Genomic DNA, 24,305 nt, shown 5'->3' on the forward strand with positions numbered 1-24,305 from the left:
TAAATTTATTATTATTTTTTTTTATCTTTTGGCCCCATCACACAGCATGTGGAATCTTAGTTCCCCAACCAGGGACTGAACCCATGCCCCCTGCACTGGAAGCGTGGAGTCTTAACCAGGAATCCCATTCTAGTTCAGTCCAAGGAAAGACTTTGCCATAGGCAGCGCAGCCAATAGATGCTTTGGAAAGAGTACTTTTTGGGAACAGATTCCTGGAAAGAGTAGGCTCATTACAGGGTCACGCAAGAGGAAGTTAGCAGTCACTTATGGGGAAGGTATAGAGGGGACTCCACGGAGAGGGACTGAATGAGAGGGCCTTTCGAGGTCTGAGTTCTGGATTCTGCGAGAGGCCGGCCTGATGGTCTGAGTCCTTCCGACACTGCCTTTCCCTCCTGCAGTCCCCTTGGATCCCTGTGAGAACAACCCTTGCCTGCATGGGGGCACCTGTAGAGCCAATGGCACCATGTACGGCTGCAGCTGTGACCAGGGGTTCGCTGGAGAGAACTGTGAGATCGGTGAGTACTGTGGAATCAGGATCTGAACACTGATGTCCCAGCAGACATCTCCATGAGGGATCAGGGGATCACAAGTGGCTGGCTTCCAATGCTCCTTTCCCCTCCCTCACTCCTTGGGTCCAGTAAACCAGCCCCCATTGCCAAACATCTGAGCTCTCATTCTGGGGGCTGAGGCTCTGGGGTGCTGCCTCCCATTACTACCAGGCAGAGGTGGGGGAGGGGAAGACAAAGGGATGGTAAGGTTCAGACTCCTACCCCCGAAGGGCCCCTGGGGACCTCCTACCCTCTTCTGGATGGGCAGGGGTATAGGCACCACCACCAGAACTGCTGCATGCCAGCCCCAAAGCCCCACCCAAGAAATACACCAAATTATGAAATTATAAAAATAATTATAAGTGACATAATTTCTTGAGCTCTTCTGTTGACCCTCTACTCACAGCCACCACTGAGGTATTATTATCATCACTTTGCAAAAAAAAAGAAACTGAGTCTCAGAGAGGGCCAGGGACTTGCCTGGCATCTAAGTGCCTCGGGCACTGAGTACACAGGGGTTGGTATAGGTGTCAGTGGTTAGCTCCCTATGGCCGCAAACAGCTTTGTGTCTGTGCAAACCCTTGTAAATGCTCTGGAACTCAGTTTCCTAGGTTCCACATTTTGAAGACCCCTCAGCTTCAATATTCTATGGGTTTTTGCCAGACCCACCTTCACTGTTTTGGAAACGGGGGAGACGTTCTGCACACTCTGGCCTTTAGCCGGTCTAGTGGCGTCTGCTCTCACTGATGCAAATTCATGTCAGTTGAGGTTCCACTCCCTTGGCTGCCAGAGTCAGTGGATCATCAGTGCCGACCACTGCTGATGTCCTCGGGTCACGACTGCATCTTCTGCCTGGTTTCCTTGGGGACTGGGAGCCAAGGAGAGACTGACCTCTGACTCAGCCCCACCTTCCCCTCCAGATATTGACGACTGCATCTCCAGCCCCTGTGGGAACGGTGGCACCTGCATCGACGAGGTCAACGCCTTCACCTGCCTTTGCCTCCCCAGCTATGGGGGAAGCCTCTGCGAGAAAGGTGAGTCTCTGCCAAGACCCCAGAAATAGTACAGGAGCAGGGTCGGGTGCTGGGCCACAGGCTTCCCACACATGGAGCTCCAGGTTTCTGCCTCTGGTCCCATCGCCATGATTCAGACAGGAAGCAAATCTTTTCTTCAGATAGTCACATAACATAGAATTAACCTTTCCAGAGTGTGTGATTCAGTGGCATTCAGTACATCACGAAGTTGCGCAACCACCACCTCTAGCTAGTTCCAGGACGTTTTCATTATCCCCAAAGGAAATCCTGTTCCCATGAGCAGTCACTCCCCCTTCCTCCTCTCCAGCCCCTGGAAACCACTCATCTACTTTCTGTCCCTATGGATTTGCCTATTTCATGTGTTTACATACAAAGGTGGTTATTTGCTACGTGTCCCTTTTTTTATCTGACTTCTTCCTCTCAGCATGATGTTTTCAGGGTTCAGCCACACTGCAGCACATGTCATCGCTTCTTTCCTTTTTATGGGTGAATCATATTCCATTGGACGGGTCACGTGCTGTTTATCCACTCACCAATCGATGGACATTTGGGCTGTTTTCCCGTTTGTGGCTAATGCGAATAGTGCTGCTATGAATGTTCACATACAAGTGTGTTTCAACACCTGTTTTCCATTCTTTTCTTCCCCTCCATTCCTTCTGGTGTACCCAGGAGTAGAATGGCTGGGTTATATGCTAATTCTGTGTTTAACTTTTTGAGGAGCTGCCAGACTGTTTTCCAAAGGGGCTGTGCCATTACATTCGCATCAGCAATGCACAAGGGTTCCAAATGCCCCACATCCTTGTCAACACTTATTCTTTTTGTAATTATTTTCTGATTAACGTTTCCTAATGATCATGATGTTGAGCATCTGTCCATGGGCTTGTTGGCCATATCTTTGGGGGAGAAATGTCTATTTTGTTGGCCATTTGTATATCTTTGGGGGAGAAATGTCTATTGGAGCTTTTTCCCAGGAGGGAAATTTTAGGCCTTCCTGAAACCGTTTCCTGAGTTCCCAGGATGTGGCCAGATCAGAGGAGACATCAGAGTTGGGACGAGAGGGGATGGGTGTAATGATCTTCCAGTTGAATCTCTACTTTGCAAAGAGAAAAGATGTGACTAGGGGAGGAGGGAGGTACCAGGGTGATGGGGTAGAGGCGGGGGTGGGGTGGGGGATGGCCCAAGGCAAGGGGTGGTTTAGCCCCACAGTGACCTCAGGTTGGGCCCCTTCTCTGGTGGGCTTGCTGCACTCACAGTTGGCAAGGCAGACCTCAGCCTGATGCCAGCCCCCTTCATGTTCTCTTTCCACCCCCCAGATACAGAGGGCTGTGACCACGGCTGGCACAAGTTTCAGGGCCACTGCTACCGCTACTTTGCCCACCGGCGGGCATGGGAGGACGCCGAGAGGGACTGCCGCCGCCGAGCCGGCCACCTAACCAGCATCCACTCATCAGAAGAACACAACTTCATTAACAGTAGGGACTCTGGGGTGGGCAGTGGTGGCCTTTACAGTCCCTTTGTCAGGGGCTCCCACCAGGGTTCCGAAGACGCCACCTTTCTGAAGCCGTGTTCATTAATGCAAGCCCTGAAAGTGAAAGTGTTAGTTGCTCAGTCGTATCTGACTCTTTGCAACCCCTTGGACTGTAGCCCGCCAGGCTCCTCTGTCCCTGGGATTCTCCAGGCAAGAATACCGGAATGGGTTGCCATGCCCTCCTCCAGAGAATCCTCCCAACCCAGGTCTTCCACATCGCAGGCAGATTCTTTACCAACTGAGCCACCAGGGAAGTCAATGCAAGCCCTGACCAATAATTAACTCAACTGTTTATTCACTTGTCAGTTCATTTATCCATTCACTTTATTCATTCATTCACCAACTGTTTACTGAGCACCTGTTATGGTCCAGGCATCATTCCAGGCACAGAGAAACACTTTGTCCCGTCCTGAAGGAGTGAGGTTCTTACAGAGGATATAGGCAAACAAGTAAACATCTAATTAAATGTCTGAGCTTCCCAGCTGGTGCTAGTGGTTAAGAACCCACCTGCCAAAGCAGAAGACTTAAGAGGCGAGGTTTCGATCCCTGGGTTGGGAAGATCCCTTGGAGGAGGGCATGGCAACCCACTCCAGTATTCTTGCCTGGAGAATCCCATTGACAGAGGAGTCTGGCGGGCTACAGTCCATAAAATTGCAAAGAGTCAGACATGACTGAAGCGATTTAGTCTCCCCCCAACACACACATCCTATAACTTAACTGGTCTTAAGTGCACTGATGAAAATTAAAACAGGGCCAGGGGTCAGAGGGTGATGGAGAAATATCTGTGATGCGGGGGATGAAATGAGGGAGAATGAGAGACTAAGAGAAAGAGGCATATCCCATAAATTAAATCCAGCATTTGCCGATTTCCTCATTACCCCTTCTGCCCTTTTTCATCCACTTATTTATTCACATCTTCCCCATCCCATCCCCTGTTAATTCTTTCATTGTTCATTCCCTGGTTCACAGGTTTTTCCCCTTTATGTAATCACACACACACACACACATCCAGCTGCTTTCTCCTTGGACTCACCCGCCTGCCTGTGCAGCCCTCCCAACGGCTCCCCTAGCTCCTGCTCTCTCATTTCTCCTGAGACCTGACCTGTCTGTGTTGTTTCCTCTGGCCTTTGGTTTAAGTCGCAAGGTGTGGCCAGGCCAGGAGCCTAATCGCAGTCCTTTCTGTGCCCCAGCACTGCTCCCCAGTCCCCCTGCCCCCAGCCAGTAACTTAGGCTGGTGGAGGCGTGGCTCCCCAGCCTTCATGACCCCCACCCCACAGGTTTTGGGCATGAAAACACATGGATCGGCTTGAACGACAGGATCGTGGAAAGGGATTTCCAGTGGACGGACAACACAGGGCTGGTGAGTGGTGGGAGCCTGGGGGCTGGGCCCCTGCAGTCAGACTGTTGACTCTGACCCTGCCTGAAATGGAGAGATCTGGGTGAAGTGCCGTGGTCAGACCCTCTGGCTTCACTTTGCTATCTTGTGCAAAATTACCACCACAAGTGGCCATCAAAAGTCCTCCGTGGGGAACTCCCCGGCTGTCCACTGGTTAGGACTCCTCACTTTCACTGCCAACGGCCTAGATTCAATCCTTGAATGAGGAAGTAAGATCCCTCAAGCCTCTCGGTGCAGCAAACAAACAAATTGGAAAAAAAAAAAAAGCAGTGACTCTGAAATGCTGGAGCTGGTAAAGGAGCTTCAGCGAAGTCCCACATCACACCTGACTTTCCAGCCCTGTGAACAGCCTGGTCACCCAGTGGCTGAGGCTGCAAACCTTGGGTTCAGCATGACAGCCCCATCTTGCTCACTCTGCCTGGTCCACCAGACATGACTTCTCAAGTGTTCCCACTTGCCTTGTCCTCCCTGCCTGTTCAGCCTCTCTTAGCACTCTCTTGGACGCCTGCACCAGTTCCCCCCAACTACCACCACTCCTGTCCCTTTACCTGGCAGCTAAAAAATTTGTGGTGAAATTCACGTACCATAAAATGAATCATTTTAAAGTGTGTAATTCAGTGACTTTAGAACTTTCACAATATTGTGCAAAAACCATGTTGATCTAGTTCCAGAATACTTTCAGCACCCCAAAAGGTAACCCTGTACATAGGGGCCTTTCATTTTTTCTCTTATTTATTAATTCTTTTGACCACACCGTACGGCTCATGGGATCTTAGTTCCCCAACCAGGGATTGAACTCAAGCCCTCGGCAGCAAAAGTGCTGAGTCCTAACCACTAAACCACCAGGGAATTCCCTATAGGGGCCTTTTAAAGATCATATATCAGATCAGGATTACCTGTGCTTCAAGCCCTCTTAAGAGAAAAATAAATCTACCTCTTCCTGCTGAGAAAACATTCTGGCACTTCCTCAAAATTTAAACCTAGAATTATCACATGACCCTGTAATTCTGCTCCTAGGTAGATACCCCCAAAAAAGTGAAAGCAGGGACTCAAACAGATACGGGTACAGCCATGTTCACAGCAACACTGATCATAGTAGCCGAGAGGTGGAAACGACCCGGATGGCCATCCATGATGAGCGGATGAAGAGGATGTGATCCATCCGCATAAAGAGTACAATTTGGTCATTAAAAATTAGTTAAAAAGTAGTGATAGCATTGTATGAAAGGAGAGAAGGTCAGTACTTCTCTTGACAAGGATGGAAGAGGCCCTTGTCAAGGGCCTCTAAGTTCGTGGCATCTAACCACTATTTTTTGTATATTAACCCATGTATGTGGAATCTACAAAAACGGTATGATCTCATTTGTAAAGCAGAAATAGAGACACAGACGTAGAGAACAAACATGGATCCTAAGTGGGAAGGATGGGTGGGATAATTAGTAGACTGACATATATATACTTTTGTTGCTGTTGTTCAGTCACTAAGTCGTATCTGACTTTTTGCTGCCCATGGACTGCAGCATGCCAGGCTCCTCTGCCCTCTGCTATATCCTGGAGTTGGCTCAAATTCATGTCCATTGAGTGGGTGATGCTATTTAACAGTTTCCTCCTTTGCCTCCCTCTTCTCTTTTCGCCTTCAATCTTTCCCAGCATCAAGATCTTTTCCAGTGAGTGGGCTCTTCGCATCAGGTGGCCAAAGCTTCAGCTTCAGCATCAGTCCTTCCAGTGAATATTCAGGGTTGGTTTCCTTTAGGATTAGCTGGTTTGATCTCCTTGCAGTCCAAGGGACTCTCAAGAGTCTTCTCCAACACCACAGTTCAAAAGCATCAATTCTTCGGCGCTCAGCCTTCTTTATGGTCCAACTCTCACATCTGTACATGACTGCTGGAAAAACCATAGTTCTCACTATATGGACCTTTGTTGTCAAAGTGACATCTCTGCTTTTTAATACCCTGTTTAGTTTTGTCATAGCTTTCCTTCCAAAGAGCAAGCGTCTTTTAGTTTCATGGCTGTACTCACTGGCCACTGTGATTTTGCAGCCCAAGAAAATAAAATTTGTCACTGCTTCCACTTTTCCCCCTTCTATTTGCTATGAAATGATGGGACTGGTCAAGTCTAGTCAAGGCTATGGTTTTTCCAGCGGTCATGTATGGATGTGAGAGTTGGACTATAAAGAAAGCTGAGCACCGAAGAATTGATGCTTTTGAACTGTGGTGTTGGAGAAGACTCTTGAGAGTCCCTTGGACTGCAAGGAGATCCAACCAGTCCATTCTGAAGGAGATCAGTCCTGGGTGTTCATTGGAGGGACTGATGCTGAAGCTGAAACTCCAATACTTTGGCCACCTGATGCGGAGAGCTGACTCATTTGAAAAGACCCTGATGCTGGGAAAGATTGAGGGCAGGAGGAGAAGGGGATGACAGAGGATGAGATGGTTGGATGGCATCACCAACACAATGGATATGGGTTTGGGTGGACTCCAGGAGTTGGTTATGGACAGGAAGGCCTGGCGTGCTGCAGTCCATGAGGTCACAAAGAGTCGGACATGACTGAGCGACTGAACTGAACTGAACTGATAGGACTGGATGCCATGATCTTAGATTTTTGAATGTTGAGTTTTAAGCCAGCTTTTTCACTCTCCTCCTTACCCTCATCAAGAGGCTCTTTAGTTCCTCTTCACTTTCTGCCATTAGAGTGGTATCATCTACATATCTGAAGTTGTTGTTATTTCTCCCGGCAATCTTGATTTCAGCTTGTCATTCTTCCAGCCTGGTATTTTGCATGATGTACTCCGCATATCAGTTAAATAAGCAAGGTGACAATATACAGCCCTGTCACACTCCTTTCCTGATTTTGAACAAATTAGTTGTTCCACACAAGGTTCTAACTGTTGCTTCTTGATCTGCATACAGGTTTCTCAGGAGACAGTAAGGTGGTCTGGTACTCCCATCTCTTTAAGAATTTTCCACAGTTTGTTGTGATCCACATAGTCAAAGGCTTTAACGTAGTCAATGAAGCAGAAGTAGATGTTTTTCTGGAATTCTCTTGCTTTATCTATGATCCAGTGGATGTTGGCAATTCAATCTCTGGTTCCTCTGACTTTTCTAAACCCAGCTTGTACATCTGGAGGTTCTTGGTTCACATACTGCTGAAGCCTAGCTTGCAGGATTTTGAGCATAACCTTGCTAGCATGTGAAATAAGCGCAATTGTGTGCGGGTTGAAACATTTTTTGGCATTGCCCTTCTTTGGGATTGGAATGAAAACTGACCTTTTCCAGTTCTGTGGCCACTGCTGAATTTTCCAAATTTTCTGATATATTGAGAACAGTACTTTCACAGCATTATCTTTTAGGATTTGAAATAGTTCAGCTGAAATTCCATTACCTCCACTAGTTCTGTTCATAGTAATGCTTCCTAAGGCCCACTTGATCTCACACTCCAGGATGCCTGGCTCTAGGTGAGTGACCACACCATCATGGTTATCTGGGTCATTAAGACCTTTCTTGTGTAATTCTTCTGTGTTTTCTTGCCACCTCTTCTTAATCTCTTCTGCTTCTGTTATGTCCTTATCATTTCTACCCTTTATTGTGCCCATCCTTGCATGAAATGTTCCCTATCTCAAATTTTCTTGAAAGGATTTCTAGTCTTTCCCATTCTATTGTTTTCTTCTATTTCTTTGCACTGATCATTTAAGAAGGCTTTTTTATCTCTCCTTGTTATTCTCTGGAACTCTGCATTCAGCTGGGTATATCTTTCCCTTTCTCCCTGCCTTTCGCTTCTCTTCTTTCCTCAACTATTTGTAAAGCCTCCTATGTCTAAACTAGATAACTGATGAGAACTTCCTGTACTCAGGAACTCTACTGAGTGCTCCGTGGTGACCTAAATGGGAAGGAAATCCGAAAGAGGGGATATGTGTGTACATGTAGTGGATCCACTTTGTTGTACAGCGGACACTGACACAGCAGTGTAAAGCAACTACACTCCAATTTTTAAAAAAAGGCAAAAAAAGAAAAAGCACTGATACATGCTACAATGTAGATAAAACTTCAAAACATTATGCTCGGTGAAAAAAGCCAGACATAAAAGGAGTCACATTCCATTTACATGAAATACCTAGAATAGACGAATCCATAGAGACAGAAAGTAGATCGGTGGTTGCCGGGGGTGGTGGGGAGCGGGGATGGGGAGTGAGGGATTAATGGGTACAGAGTTTCTGTTTGGTGTGATGAAGAAGTTCTGGGAACAGACAGTGGTGATGGTTGTACAACATTGTAAATCCAATTAATGCCAATGAATCGGACGCTTAAAATGGTTAAAATAGAAAAAAAAATGGTTAAAATAGTAAATTTTGTAGTCTATATTTTTATCACAATTAGAAAAAAAAATCCACCTCTCCTCCTCTACCATGGGAACTGGCCCCTGCCCACTTCCTGACCACACTCTAACTGGATCGAGCAGCCCCAGCCCTCCTGACTCTGTTCTGCTCCTCAGACAGGGCAAGTTCGGTCCTGCCTCTGGGCTTTTGCACGAGCTATTCCCTCTGCTTAGAACTCTGTTCCCTGCCTGCATCAGTCTTATCCTTGAGTCTTCAGCTCTCCTATTGCCTCCTCAGGGAAGCCCTCCTGGACTTCCAGTTTGACGTCACTTTTTGTTCAACTATTTATATAACAATGTGCGACCCATGTGGAAAACTGTCAGGGAGTGAAACAGAAGGCATGAGGACCGGGGAGGAGGGCACCACAGCCTCCCAGCTAGTAGAGGGTTGACTCAGACTGCAGTGGCAGCCACCCTCAGGGAACTTAGACCAGTGCTCATCGGAGAGGTGGGAACCCTGAGTCCCTAAGAATGTGAGTGGTCTGGCCAGGGGAGTCCCACAGTGCTAATGCCAGAGTCTGGGTCAGGATGCAGGTCCCTTGAGCACCCCCTGCTCCCCATTCTTACAGCAATTTGAGAACTGGCGGGAAAATCAGCCGGACAACTTCTTCGCGGGCGGGGAGGACTGTGTGGTGATGGTTGCGCATGAGAGCGGCCGCTGGAACGATGTTCCCTGCAACTACAACCTCCCCTACGTCTGTAAGAAGGGCACAGGTATGCTCCGGCTGCTTCCCACCGCCTCCCCCCGCTCTCCCTCCCACCTCTCACTCATCCATTGTTTTGTCTGAGTTCATGAGTGCAGGCGCCACTCCAGCCCTGTTTTCACTCTTCACGTGTGAGAGCACCCGTTCCCCCCCCCCCCCAGCCTCTCCAACTCTGTGTATTCTCACACTTTCTGTTCTTTGTTCCTCTAAGTCCTGAAAAATACAGTATATCATTGTTTTCATAGTTTGCGTATGTTTGAGGATAAGAATAACCAGCTCTTTATATGTTGATAAGCTCTTTGCATGTATTTTTCCTGTGACCTACCAGTTAACCTCCTTTGTGTAATTTTCTATAGGTTCATTGGTCTTATTGATTTGTAAGAGCTCTTTACGTATTAAGTGTGTGTGTGTGTATATATATATATATATATATATTCTCATGTCCACCTGTCTCTTACACCTTTTTTTCATTCTGGCTTCTGTTTCTTTGCCAGTTTTCATGTCCTTTCTTCATTTCATTTGCTCGGATTATTCTTGCCTCCCATTTCTTTCGTTCGCATCATGCATGAGTATTAAAGGGTTAGATGGGTCCAGGAGGTTCCTGGCCCTTAAAGGCTCCTGGTTTGGGTGGAGGAGACAGACATATGCACTTCTAGCCTTTCAAGGTCACAGCTGGGTGAAGGGGGTACCTGTTGAGGGTCCATCTCAACAAGAGTTGGAACCAGTTTGGCGCTAGTCCTGTCCGCTTCTCTAACGGGAAGTCCCTCTGTCCCCAGTGCTGTGTGGTCCCCCTCCAGCAGTGGAGAACGCCTCGCCCATTGGCGCCCGCAAGGCCAAGTATAATGTCCATGCCACAGTACGCTACCAGTGTGATGAAGGATTTGCCCAGCACCATGTGGCCATCATCCGGTGCCGGAGCAATGGCAAATGGGACCGGCCCCAGATCGTCTGCACCAAACGTAAGTGGCTTCCCCCAGACATCCCAACCCATGTTTCCAGCTATATATAGTCTCCAGTTAAGCATCTCATGACTATACACATTGATCTGACTGGCTGTCTGCCTGATAATACGACCTTGCCGATAAACGAGAACTTACCAGCCTACCTGGTGTTCCCTCCATGTCTCCCTCCTCCAAGGAGGCCTGTTGCATCAGGCCCCCCACCTCTCACCGGCTTTTGACACGTTTCTGTCCTCCCTTGCTTCCCTGCAGCCAGACGGTCCCATAGGATGCGGCGACACCACCATCACCACCAGCATCACCACCAGCATCGCCACCACAAATCTCGCAAGGAGCGCAGAAAACACAAGAAGCACCCAGCAGAGGACTGGGAGAAGGAAGAAGGGAATTTCTGTTGAAGAACCAGGCATAAGAAAGCACAACCCCCTTCCCACACCTCCCTTGGAGCCTTCACCTGGGGAGACAGAGCCCAGAGAGAAACAAGAGGGTCCGGAAGCCCCTGAACCCCAAACCACACCCCCCCACCGTACCTCCCCACTTGTAAAAAGTTCCTCTCTCCTCCTCCTTACATACACAAGGTCCTCTTGGCGGGTGCAGCCATGTGTCTGGAAAGCCAGTTCTAGTGAGGCTGAACTCTGGGAGCACCTCCCAGTGGAGGGAAGCACAATTGGCAGAGATCAGTCTTTGCAGTGGTTTAGTCTTTTGCTGGCAAGGCTCACTGCCAGTTGTGAAAATAAGGCTTTGATAAGGGTGCAAGAATGTGTGTTTGGATTTGCACTAAGGAATTGCGTTGACTGCCAGAATTCCAGATTAGTTAACTGTCAGATGTCCTGGGTGCAGGCTGAAGCCTTTAGTGAAGGTCATTGGCTTTGGGAGTAGAATATTACATGGAAACACACTGCTTGAACTTGATGACTGCTCTTCCTTCAACTTGGACTTCCGCCCAAGCTTGGTCCTTAGTCTTGGTGGATAAACTGAGTGTGGAATTCCTACGTGCTGAATTCTAGGAATGTTTTTTTGAACAACATCCCACCATGCTCCTCAGGGTTAGGGGTCAGAATAGTCAGAGAAATTTGTGGACAGGGAAGGACATTTGTGTTGCTGGCTCTCCCAGGTCTAGTCCAGTGCTGAGATTTGGTGGTTTTCCATGTGTGGCGAATTTCATGCACACCCAAACACACACACACACAGATGAGAGGACAAGCCCAGATTTCCTCCCCCTCCATCTCTCAGGGAGACAAAGAACCTCCTTTGTGGACCAAGGAGGTGCCACGTTTTCTAGCTCAGTGCCCATACCCATCCCTCAAGCAAACCTTGGTAGTGATCCTGCCCTGGGTCCCATCCCTCCCCTCAGCCCATTCACTGCCTGGTGGACTAGAAATGCTTAACCCTTGAAGTAGTAACATCTACCTATGGTAATGTAGAGAGTTGTGCTGTGTTAAAACCGAAATATACACACACACATTTTTCTTTTAGGCTTTTAATTTTTCAAGTGGTAAATAAATCACCTTGCCCTCCTCCCCAGAATCTACAATGTGTAAAACGTCTCCCCCAGCCAGATCTCGGGATCAGCATCCTGGTCTCTGGCAAAGAAAGATCCATGGCTTTTCCTCCATGTCCTTTGTCCACTCTCAGCCTCTCTAGTTTGGGTAACATCTGTGGATTAGTGTTAAAAACCACAGTGGAGCATGGCCCTGTGCAGGAAAGAAAAATAAGCAAATATACGGTCACGGAAGGCTTCAGTAGAGGAAGAAGTGGATTGACTGAGCCTATATCCCTCCAGGGAAGTCATAATCATAGATGACAACTATGGACTAGGTACCAAGCTAAGGACTTACACGCTGCCTCCTTGAATCTTCTCAACAGCCCAGTGACTTAGGAACCATTATTTTCCCATTTTATACAAGGCAAAACTGAGGCTCAGATAAGCAAAAGGCACTGGCTTGCAAGACAAATAAGGATTTGGCCCTGCCTCTGGCTGCTTCCAAACCCTGCTCTCTATTGTGGGGAAAGGAGTTGAAACTTAATTATGCTCAACACACAGGAAGATTTAGGAAAAGATTGAGAAGTCCAAACTAGACCCACACCCTTGACCATGATCTTTAGTCTTCCCTGCTGTAGACATTATCCACTATCTCACCTTACGCTTATTGTTGAGAAAGCCCAGGAATATAGGTTTGCCTTCTAGCTTTGATAATTCCTCTTGGTTTAAAAAACATAATAACACATCTCAGTCATCCATGTCACAAGAGAATCTCCCTTTGTTTGGAGTGGTGGGGGACTCTAGAGGTGCAACCTTTTTGAGGGGTCTTGGTTTATGCTCCTTGCCCTTGGCCCCTTCAGCCCCTTGCCCTGCCCACACCCCAGCTCCATGGCAGGAGGGGGCTTCGATCTTTTCTAAAGTGGGTGGTTTGTCTTTTGGTCTTTCCCTCTGAGGTGTGCATGTGTCTGCGTGTGCCGCGCGTGTGGCATGCGTGTGAGTGTGTGTGCGCGTGAACAGCTTTGGGTTCTGTCAGTTTTGCTGTCAGCTGCAGTGTTCCGTGGGTCTGTGGTATCTGACACTGTGGACATTAATGTACTTCTTGGACATTTTAATAAAATTTTTTAACAGTTCAACCTGCCTCTTGACACCTTCATTCAGTCATTCAGCAAGGACTTACTGAGCAGCTATTATGAGCCATGTACTATGTTGGATGTTGGGGAGATAGTGATGAACAGAACAGATGTGATGCCTGGGAGGTGGTCAGGGAAATCTTCCTGGAGGAGGTGAACAGAATCTAAAGGAAGAATAGTGTTAACTAGATGAAGAAGGGAAGAAAGCAAGAGAGTTTCAGGCAGAGGGAAGAGTGGAAGTGAAAAATCTCCTTGCAGAGGGAACATGGTTCATTTGAGAAACAGTAAATTGTCCATAGTAGCTGGAAGAGAGTGACAGAGGTAGACCGTGGGGGGACATGAGGTCAGAGAGGCAGCGGATGAGCCACTCAGGGCAATATGGGCTGTGTGAGGAGTGTGGGCTTTATTCCTAAAAGTGATAATGACAAAAAGCAATATAAACAAGATCAAAAGGCAAATGCCAAGCTTGGAAACAATTTTCAAATCAGAGATAATGGAATTTGTTGCCTTAAAGAGCTCCTACAATTAAATCCGTGTCCCCGGCATTGGCAGATGGGTTCTTATCCACTGAGCCACCAGTCCACAACAGGAAAAAAAAAAAAACAAAAAACAATAATCCAATAGCCAAAGGGTAAAGGATATGGGCAAAGGATATGAACAAAAAGCTCAAAGGAAACAAGATGGCTGTTAAACTACAACATATGCTTGACAAAATAATACAATTTTCAGATTGCCAAGAAATACAAATTAGGACATATAAATAAAGGGAAATAAACAATAAATCTCACAAGAGAAAGGTTTTGCATATTTTAATGACGACAATGTATTTGAACTGAGAATGATTTATGATTTACTCAAGAGCCTGCAGCTAAGGTCAAAGTGGAGGATGGTCAGCTTCATGTAACAAGTGAATTGCAAGTGACAACCACAAAGAGAGATTCTTTTTCACCTAATAAGCTGGCCAAGGTAACAAGTGATGACACATGACGCAGGTGAAGGTGTATGGAAATATGCAAGCGCATCTATTGTGAAACGAGTGAAAGTCGCTCAGCTGTGTCTGACTTTTTGCAACCCCATGGGCTAATACAGTCCACGGAATTCTCCAGAACAGAATACTGGAGTGGGTAGCCTTTCCCTTCTCCAGGGAATCTTTCCCACCCAGGAATTGAACCAGGGTCCCCTGCATTGCAGGCGGATTCTTTACCAACTGAGCTATCAGGGAAGAACCACATCTAGTGATGGGCTATACATTGGCCTCACCTCTAGGAATAGTTGGAAGTCCTATCAAAATGGCAAATCTTGACCCCTTGATCAAACAACTCCTGATATCATCCTCCAGTTACACACACTGGTGTGATGTCAGTGGTACTTATTACTAACAACAAAATATGGGAAATGTGCAAATGGCCACCATTAGGAGACTGGTTACAGAAGTTATGGTGCATCCAAACAGCAGTGCCAATCTTCAGAAGAATGCTGGCAGCAGAGGGGAGGGGGTGTGATTTTTTTACAAGCTGAAGGAAGCCAGTCCCCAAATATATTATTAAGTAAAAAATAGAGTTACTTTAAAAGTATGTATGGCACACAAATGTTCGTAGCAGTGTTATCCACAATAGAGATGGAAAATACCCTAATGTCCATTAACCAATAAAAGAATAAAAAAAGTGTGATATGTATATGTATGAATATTCAACCATAAATATCATACGGAAAGGAGCCAGACACGAAAGGAACACATGCTGTAGGATTCCACTTATATAAAATATCAAGAATAGGCAGATCCATAGAGATGGGAAGCAGATTAACAGTTGTCAGAGCAGGAGAGGGGGCAGGGAGAAATGGAGAGATTGCTTAATGGGTATGGGATTTTCTTTGGGGTGATGAAAATGATAGAGATGATAGTCTCACAACACTGCGAATGTACCAAATGCCACTAAATTGAAGTCTTTAAAATGTTTACAATGGTGAGTTTCATACTGTGTGAAATTTTACAACATAAAAAGTATATATTGGGATTTCTCTGGTGGCCCAGTGGCTAAGACTCTGCACTTCCAATGCAAGGAGTTAAGGCTTTATCCCTGGTCAGGGAACTAGATCCCACATGCCACAACTAAAGATCCCGAGAGCCACGATGAAGATCAAAGACCCCGCGTGCTACAACTAAGACTCAGCGCAGCCAAACACATAAGTAAACAAATAGAGTATACATTGCATGCTTTCATTCATTAAAAGTGAGGAGGAAAATGACACATGCGTGTTTCCTGGAATGAATACAAAACCTCTTTCAAAGGACATGTAGGAAATTTTAGATGTCTCTGAGAAGTGCACTGGCTGCGGGAAGACAGGAGAGAGATGCTTTCCTGAATATCTACCTTCCAGAGGGGCTCTACTCCAGGTAGGCTCTTGAGGCTTCCACGTCAACAGTGCAGAGACCCAGCAGAAAGAGGGCTCCTTAGATCCTATTGGTCCGTCAAAATCCCAGGGCTTGAATCTCATTGGTCTGCCTGGGTCCATGTCCACCCCTGGACGATTAGGGTCGCCCAGGAATGTGAGTCACAGTACTCATTGCCCAGTAGAGTCAGCCCTTCCGACTCACAGAATGAGAGAAGGAAAACTTAGTTACCCAGGGCACAACCAAGATGTCAGACCCCAAGGAAGAGAGAAAGGATGTCAGCAAGGAAAAGGAGGGATGAAAGAAATCTCATGCACTCATCTCCAGAAAATGACCCATTATCTTTCTCCTATTCAAGGAAGCTAAGGCTCAGTTGGAGCCCAAGGCTCTCTAACCAGGAGGCTGATCCTGACTTCAGATGAGTGGTTGGAATTTCTAAGAGTTCTGTCCCATCTGGTATTGAAGCACCAGCAGTTAAGTCAACCATCCCCCTCCTCCAGCTGTATCAGACATTTACACTTTTTTTTTCCTCTTCTCCTTTCTTTGTATCCCAGAGACTTTTCACTACTTCTTAGCCCACAATCCCCTGACCCCAACCTTCACCCCACCCCATGGAAAATCTGCAACTTCTCTTCCTTCCTGATGCAGGAAGTCAACATCCAGTTTCACACACTTTGTTTCCAAGGGACTGAGAGGAACCGCTGGGTTGGTTAGTGACCCAATTAGGACAGGGCTGAGAAGGGCCAGACCCATGGGAGGTGGCTCAAGGGAGAGAAGAACATGATGGGGGAAGGGAGAGGAAAGAGAGATTGGGGAGAGGGAATGAATGGTCCTGAGGAATGAGAGAAGTTTCCCAATCAAATCATCACCAAGCCCCCCTGCTACCCCAGCTGAAAAACATTTTGTCTACCAATGTGCATTTTTGAAATAACTACCCACCAACTGCCTCATTTTTTCACTCATCAAAAAAAAAAAAAAAAAGAAAGAAAAGATTTATTGAGCCCCTGCTGTAACACTTTGCACTCACTGGGACCATAAAAGCAGCCCTGGTACAGAGGAGGAAACAAGATCAGGGGTTTCATCACTTGGTCACAGAGGCAGAATTCAAACTCAGGCACACCTGGTCCCCAAACCCATAGACAAGTCTCCTGGAGATGGATGTGGCAATAAGAGGGCTCCAGGAAGGACCCCAGTGCTACTCCAGGCAAGACTTCGAAACTAGGGTCTCCAACAGCTGGGGCGGCCTCGTTCATGGACAGTCTCCCTGAGCAAGCTATTAACACTGGGGAGTTTGACTGGGTCCTGACTTGTTAACACAAATCGCCCCTTAGAACCTGGAGTTCAGAGTGGATTTTGAGGTCTACAGACAATTCCACCTCTCTCGGATCTCTAAGAAGGGAAATGTGGGGGTAGGGAGGGTAGAAAAGGAAAGAGGACCTCAGGGAGAGTGGGGATGTGGTCTCAGAGAGGAAAAGAGGAGCCTCGCGCTCGTATAGCACAAAGGGTTGGGGCACATCAGGGTCTCATTTGCTCATCCGGGTGTTGCAAGGTTATCTCGTGCACAGCTGTTGTCTGAGATGTAGTTAGCGTGCAAACGGAGGGTATCCAGCAGCTCCAGAAGTCCGCCTGGAGCTGGGCCCATCTGGTGAAGGGGCAGCCGTTAAGCCCTATGGAGCAAGTTCGGCCCATGGTAAGAAGTTCCTGAGGACTGGGAAGTCAGTTGTCATGGAGATGACGCTGACAGCCTCTATGGTGACAATGTGGAGGGGCGGGCCCTACCTACAAGAGAAAGCCTAAGGTGTTCTGTTATCTCAGATACCGGAGTTTAGTCTCCATGGCAACAGCTGCTGGGTCCAAGCTGCTTGGGGGCGGAGCTTGGAGAGGAGCAGGGAGCTGGGGCGCCCGCGGAAAGGAGCAGCCTGTTTCCATGGTGAGAGCTGGAGAACCGAACGTTGGGTCACTCTCAGGACAGTTAGAGGAGAGGGTGGTCTCCTTGGCTGTTGGTCAGGGTGAGGACAGTGGGAGTGAAGCTGTAGGTCCCTGGAGTGAAGGCGGGTAAGATGGGAAACGTGTGGTATCCATGGTTACAGCTGGAGGAGGGCGGCACTAACTCCATGGGTGTGACTGGTGAAGGAAGGGCTGTGTGACTCTAGGTGACAGTGGAAGCTGGGCTGGTCGCCTTGGTAACAATGGGAAGTGGGGCAATTTGTCTCCATAGCAAATGACATGGATTTTATGGGTCCCTGGGCCCGGGAGATGGTCTCTTAGGTGACAGCTAGGAAAGGGGCCATCAGGTAAAGGCAGACTTATTCCCTCAGAGAGAATCTGAGGGATGCGCCACAGGCATCCTGTCATGCGAGCCAGCTGGGGCGTGTCAACCTGTATTAACAGTGAAAGACAAGGGTGGTCGCCCCTGAAACTGAAGGGGTGGGATTGTTCTCCACAGTGACCTGGAGACATGACCTGTTATTCTGGAAACTTTGGGGGACTCGTGGGAGAAAGGGAGAGAATGGAAGTAACCAATCTCCAGGTTACCCTAGGGAATAGGACAGGAGCCCACAGTGTTCATGTGACCATGGCCGTGTGGTCAATTGACGAACTCAGAGGTTTCTGGTTTCTCTACGGATGGTGGGTAGGAGGGCTCAGTGTCCAGGTGGCCTTAGGGGACCAGTCTACAGTCTTCGGGCAGATGCATAGGACGTGTGGCCAGTCTCCAGATAATCCCGGGGGTCCAGCCTCCAGGCGACCATGGGGTAAGTTCCGGAAGATTTCCGGAGACGTGTCCAGTGTTCAGGAGACCTCAGAGTCTGCTAGGCTCCAGGGATTCTCAGAGGGTGTGCCTCGTCTCCTGGGGAAAGTTGGGAGAGGAGACCCAATCCACCGTTCAGAAAAGGTAGGGCTTGGTCGATCTCCAGGGGACTCCAAGGGACTTGGCTCCGAGAACTGGCCAGACTCTGGGGACCTCAGAGGGTGTGGCCAGGGGTTAAGGACCGCAGGAGGTCTGGTCAACTTGCAGGGCACCGCAAAGAGCATAGCCAGTCTCCAGGTGTGCGGTCAGTCCACGCCACAGGGCACTCGGCCAGCCGCCAAGCGCCCCCGCGGTCCACGGCCCAGGCCTAGACGCGCAGCGGGGTCCACGCGGCGGGGTCTCGCGAGCCTCCGGCCCACCCGCCGCCTCCAGCCCAGCCCCAGCCCCAGCCTCCAGGGGCGGGGTCCGGCGCGCCAGGCGCTCGGTAGCAGTAGACGCCGAAGAGGCGGCGCGAGGCGTCTGGAAAGCCGAGGCTGCGTACACCCGGCCGGCGGCCGCCGCAGCGCGCGCGCGGATTCACGATGGGGTAGCGTGCGCTCCCGTCCGCCAGCCAGCCTGCGGTGCAGCGGTCCAGCAGCTGCAGCTTCCACGCGGCGAAGAGCTGCCCCACCTTGGCTACGGCGGCGCCGCGCGCTGCGCAGGCGCGCGCCGCTCCGGAGAAAGGCACCGGCCGCAGTGGCTTCAGGAAGAACACGCGCCCTGCAGAGGGGTGGGTAGGGGTGATTAGGGCTGCTCTTGGGGCTGGGCCTCCTCGGATTTCAGGACTCCCTCTCGCCTGCCGCCCAGGAAACAGCCTCAGGATTCAGAAACTTCACCCGCTCCCCTGCAGCCTGGGACCACGGCCTCGGCTAGAGAAGTGCTGGTGCCAGGCTTTGTTTGATTGCCGCGCCTTGACTATACTAGGGACCTCCGGGTCCGGACATCCGAGGATAGGTGTGGAGAGGAAAGGCGAAGAGAGAAAACTAGGCACAGTGGGAAAGAATCTTGAGACGGGCCTGGGGGTGGGGGTGGGGTCTCATGGGTGGGGCGGGGCCCGGGCCAGCGGTGGGCAGGACCTTCCTCCCAGGGGTGGGGCCTACGCACCCGGGAGGTTGGATGTGAAGCAGAAGGCATCGTAACGTTCTTCTGCGTTGTGGCGGTAGCCGTAGTTGCGCACACCTCCTGAGGTTCCGCCGCCAGCCCCGGCGCTCCCGGCCCCGCCCAGGCCGCCGCAGGGCTCCCGGGGCTGGCTCACCGGGTACTGCACCGAGCCGTCGCGCAGCCAGCCCGCGTTGCACCAGTCCAGACCGTCGCGCCAGGCTGCGTGCAGCTGCTCAGCAGACGCCAAGATGCCGTCCTGCTCAGCGCACGCGCGTTGAGCCTCGGCGAAGGTCAGCTTGTAGCGGCCTCCACGAGGGTGGTAAGGGAAGACTACACCTGAGAGGGTACACAAGGGTCAGCTCGGAGCCCCCCCACCCCAACTCGCATCAACCTACCTGACATCAGGGGTGCCACCTTTCAGTCCATCCCTCACTCTGGCGTCAGACCTGACCAGCCTTTCCCCAGCTCATATCCCTCGTACTTCCTTTGCCTTAGACTTGGGATTCACTTGACTCTTTGACACACTTAATCGTGTCCACCTCCTTTCCACGCCTGGAGACCTTTGTTTGTGTTCTTTCCATCTATCCACTTGTAGAGCTCCTATTCATCCTTCAAAACCCAGCTCCCACATCCCTGCTTCCTTTAGTTCTATGTGCTTCTGACATTCTTACAGCATTGGGACCTGCCTTCTGGTCAAGTTCTGAGCCCACCGAGCTGACTCCCTCACGCTAGGACCCCATGAATATTTGATCCTAGACAAAGAGCTCTTTGGTCTCCAGGATTACCCAGGACATTTCCCATTGGTTTCCCATCTAACTTCTGTTCGTAAACTCCTCCCTTATCAGAATCACAGTCAACTCAGTTCACTAGCTTTCTGTGTGTCTGTGTTTAGGGGGAGGACTTTGTGGGTGCAGATGCATCTCGCAGCAGTTGCAGGAAGGATCAAACAGGAACCAGAAAGAAGAGCTGAAGCCTGAGACTGGAGTTTGAGTCTTGGCTCTGCCACTCACTGGCACATGTCCTGGTCAAGGCTCTAACCTCTCTGAGCCAGTTGCCCATCTGCTAGTAATAGCGTCTTACTCAGGGGGTTTGGGAAAATTAAATGAGAGACTCCAGAGAGCTCTTCAACCAAGCTCTTGGCACATAGAAAACACCCAATAAGGGAGAGCTGCTTTTGTTATTGTTGTTATTCACTCTTGTTGGGAAGTTCAGCAAGTGAGGGCTAAGAAATCTCTCCTAGAGTCTTCCAAGGTGGAGTGAGGAAAGCAACCAAATGGAAGGGAATTCTTCAAATAGAAACGCCACCGCTCAGCTCCACGGTCAGCCAATCAGAGCAACCCATCTCCCAGGCACAGTGATTGGCTCGTGGATAGGCACATGACTCAAGCTGGGCCAATGAGGGACAACTCTGGGACTCTAGGTAACACTCAAAGGAAATCGATTGCCAAGCTGGGAGGGTGGAAGCCTGGCACTACTTTTTGTTTTCACCCGGGAAACTTGTCCAAGGAAAGGCCACCCAGGGAAGCAGAGGTGAGGGAAGGATTCCTGAAATGGTGTGAGTGCCTGGATCTCCCTGTGCCTGAATTCTACTGCAGGGTTTCCCAACCTCTTCGCTATTGACGTTTTGGATTGGATTATTCTTTGCTTGGGCGAATTGCCTGTGTTTTGTGTGATGTTTCACAGCATCCCTGGCCTCTCCCCGCTATATACCACCATAACCTGCTTCTAGACGTTGCTGATATCCCTGAGGAGCAAAATCACCCCAAATCAGAACCATTATCCTACCCCACTGAGCTGCTAAATCCCTTCAGGCCAACTTGACTTGGTTTCTGTCCTTGCAATATCCTCTCTCCTCCCTTAGAAACGTGACTCGTCCTGCCCACACAGTCTGGTCACCTTCCAGGTCCAGCTTGACCATGCCCGTGTCATCCTCCAGCTCGTTAGTGACCTCGCACTCATAGCGCCCGTAGTCCTGTAGCGTGACGTTTCGGAGAACCAGGGAGGCGTCCCCGGGCCCATCGCCCTGCAGCTCAGCCCGCCCGCGGTAGCTGCCAAACGCTCGGTGCTGAGGGCCCAGCGCCACGAAGACATCGGCAAAGGCCAGCGGGTCCACCACCTTGGTCCACTTGAGGCGGACGCCGTCGTGGCCATGGGTGGCTGCCTCGTAGTGGTAGCGGCAGGGCAAGACGATGGTGCCACCCCGGTGGCTGACCACCTGTCCCGGCGCTGTTTGCACCACCACCGAGCCCGACTCCCCCTCTGTGGACGACCAAAGAGGGTTAAGAAGCCCTAGGGGCGGGGCAGGAGCACCTGGGGAGCGGGGCCCAGGGAAGGGGGTGTAGGAAGAAAAGTTGGGTGAGAGTCAAGAGATCAGAAAGGTAAAGGGACTCCGGGAGGAAATTAGGGAGGGGGCGGGGACTCAGAGCGGGAGGAGCTGGGTGGGGACTGTGGCCATCAGGACCGCCCAGCACCCTCCCTCTTTCCCGCTCCGCGCACTCGGGCGATCCTATTTGCCCACGGCCTCGGCGGGGCAAGATCCGCTTCTACGGCCCTGACTCACCCAGCACGTGCACGACCTTCTTCCGGCCGCGCTGCGCCTCCGCCGCGGCGGTGAGCAGCAGGACTCCCCACGCAGCTGCCCAAAGCGCGCCGGGACCGAGGGCCGCCCGAGCACACACCTGGGGGCACCCAGCGCTCAGTCCAGCCTCCTGACTCTGCCCTTTCAGAAGACTAGCCCCCTGCCCCCTGGCCTTCCTTTCTCGCAGCGAGGACTTCTTACATGCCCAGGTCCCCAACCAGCCAGGGTCCCAAGGAGAAGGCTAGCGGACTCTCCCCCCACCCCCACTCTCTTGGGACCTCACGACCCTTGCCTTTGCGCAAAGCTCACGCCTCTGGACTCACTCTCCCTTAGTTCTGCGTGGCCAACCCGCCTGCCCCCGCGAACCTGAGACCCTGAGCCCCGCCCCCTTCCCTCTCTCTCTCTCTCTCCCCGGCCCAGGCCAGAGATTGGGGAGGAGGGAGGAGGGGCAGAGGAGCTGGAGCAGCGGCAGCGGCAAGGTTATCTGTACGCCAGGAGACTGCAGCAAACCCGTGCAGGTGGGGGTGGGGGGCGAGGGGGTGGTAGAAGCGGAGAGAGCAAGAGACACAGAAAGAAGGCGAGAATAAGAAAAGAGACTGAGACACAGAGAAAAGCAGGGAGAAATGGAGACAGAAGGAAAGAGAGGCGAGAGGAGGGAAAGATGGAGAAGCAGAGTTACAAAGGGAGAGAGATAGAAAAGAGAGTGCCAGAGGGAGACACAGAATAGGATAAGGAAAGACGGAGAGAGACAGAGAAGGAGAGACAGAGACTGAGAGAGAAAAGAGAGAGAGCAAGAGGGAAAGAAAGAAGAGGGAGACATGGGTGTAGAGGGAGAGACAGAGTCTGAGAGAGAGGGAGAGAAAACGGACCCGGGTGGCGGGGGAGGAGGAAAGAGAAAAGTAGGGAAAACCCTAGAAGAACAAGAAAAGAAGAGGCAGAGATGGGAAGAGTGGGAGAGAAAGAGATACAAGAAGCTGAGAGAGAGAGGTGGGAGAGGCGGGAGGGGGAGAAGGGCTAAGGAGGGAAACACTGAAGGATGTAGATACAGAGACACAGAATCCCAGAGAAGGACCTACGGAACCCATGATCTCACTCACCATCCTGCCGGTGCGGCCCTCGCCCAACGGCCCCCAGGCGCTGGGACTGCGTTCCCCTGCACACCCGGGAAAGACTGGACAGATCCCAGCAGACAGCGCAATCCTGGCGTCTGCCTGCAAGGGGAGCAGGGAGGGAAGGAGGCAGGCGGACGGGTGGGGGGGGGCGTTAAAGGGGACATGGTAGCACCTGCTCTGGGGAGAGGTGGTGATGGGCACAGATGGAGGAAGGGCGCCCTGAACAGTGGCTACCAAGCCAGGTCCCAGCCTGGGACTGACCTGGGCCAGTAGAGGAAATTTTCTGGGTCTCAGTTCAACTATGTTTTAAATGGAGGTGGGGTGGCACTGATGATGCCTCGTGTGGGCAGAAGGGCTGAGTAACCTGGGAGAGGGCTTGCAGGTCTCCGTTTTCCCACCTGTCACTGTGTGTGTGCTAAGTCGCTCCAGTTGTATCCGACTCTGTGTGACCCCATGGACTACAGCCCGCCAGGCTCCTCTGTCCATGGGATTCTCCAGGCAAGAATACTGGAGTGGGTTGCCATCAAAGGGTCCCGGGCTCCAGCAGCCAAAGATGCTCCCTCTGGGATGGGGACCCCACAACAGTCACACACCCTGCAGAAGGGACCTGCAGTAACAGCTCAAATCTGACTCCGCCCCTCACTCTATGCCTCAGTTTCCACATCTAAGATAATGGAGTTCTGGGTCTTTGGTGACAATCTAGTGGCTAGACATACTATCAGTTCAGTCACTCAGTCATGTCCAACTCTTTGTGACCCCATGGACAGCAGCACGCCAGGCTTCCCTGTCCATCACCAACTCCTGGAGCTTACTCAACTTGTGTCCATCAAGTCAGTGATGCCATCCAACCATCTCACCCTCTACTGTCCCCTTCTCCTCCTGCCTTCTATCGTTCCCAGCATCAGGGTCTTTTGCAATGAGCTTTTCATATCAGGTGGCCAAAGTATTAGAGCTTCAGCTTCCAGTGAATATTCAGGACTGATTTCCTTTAGGATTGACTTGTTTGATCTCCTTGCAGCCCAAGGGACTCTCAAGAGTCTTCTCCAAAACCACAGTTCAAAAGCATCAGTTCTTTGGTGCTCAGCTTTCCTTATAGTTCAACTCTCACATCCATACATGACTACTGGAAAAACCATAGCTTTGACTAGATGGACCTTTGTTGGCAAACTAATGTCTCTGC

At 50.3% G+C, this 24,305-nt stretch overlaps 2 protein-coding genes and 1 pseudogene across 2 annotated transcripts in view; 2 read left to right on the forward strand and 1 right to left on the reverse strand.

The window, feature by feature from the left end:
• Nucleotides 1-13,157, forward strand: part of NCAN (neurocan) — a 30,416-nt gene extending 17,259 nt beyond the window's left edge. The window contains exons 9-15 of the mRNA XM_006057978.4: nucleotides 399-515; nucleotides 1,469-1,582; nucleotides 2,896-3,054; nucleotides 4,388-4,470; nucleotides 9,448-9,592; nucleotides 10,359-10,541; nucleotides 10,794-13,157. Coding sequence (XP_006058040.3) covers nucleotides 399-515; nucleotides 1,469-1,582; nucleotides 2,896-3,054; nucleotides 4,388-4,470; nucleotides 9,448-9,592; nucleotides 10,359-10,541; nucleotides 10,794-10,939 — 947 coding nt within the window. The 3' untranslated portion in view covers nucleotides 10,940-13,157. The remainder of the gene's footprint in view (nucleotides 1-398; nucleotides 516-1,468; nucleotides 1,583-2,895; nucleotides 3,055-4,387; nucleotides 4,471-9,447; nucleotides 9,593-10,358; nucleotides 10,542-10,793) is intronic.
• Nucleotides 5,721-5,821, forward strand: LOC112587183 (annotated as a pseudogene).
• A 3,364-nt stretch (nucleotides 13,158-16,521) lies between the features above and the next one.
• HAPLN4 (hyaluronan and proteoglycan link protein 4) lies at nucleotides 16,522-23,233 on the reverse strand. The gene is made up of 5 exons (XM_006057977.4): nucleotides 23,111-23,233; nucleotides 21,996-22,113; nucleotides 21,332-21,694; nucleotides 19,439-19,771; nucleotides 16,522-19,054 (listed from the first exon to the last, which is right to left on the reverse strand). The coding sequence occupies exons 1-5, from the start codon at nucleotides 23,111-23,113 to the stop codon at nucleotides 18,663-18,665; spliced, it is 1,209 nt and encodes a 402-aa protein (XP_006058039.2). The 5' UTR covers nucleotides 23,114-23,233; the 3' UTR covers nucleotides 16,522-18,662.
• Nucleotides 23,234-24,305: the final 1,072 nt, after the last annotated feature.

Source organism: Bubalus bubalis, chromosome 9 (assembly GCF_019923935.1).
Source record: "Bubalus bubalis isolate 160015118507 breed Murrah chromosome 9, NDDB_SH_1, whole genome shotgun sequence".
Lineage (NCBI taxonomy): Eukaryota > Metazoa > Chordata > Mammalia > Artiodactyla > Bovidae > Bubalus > Bubalus bubalis.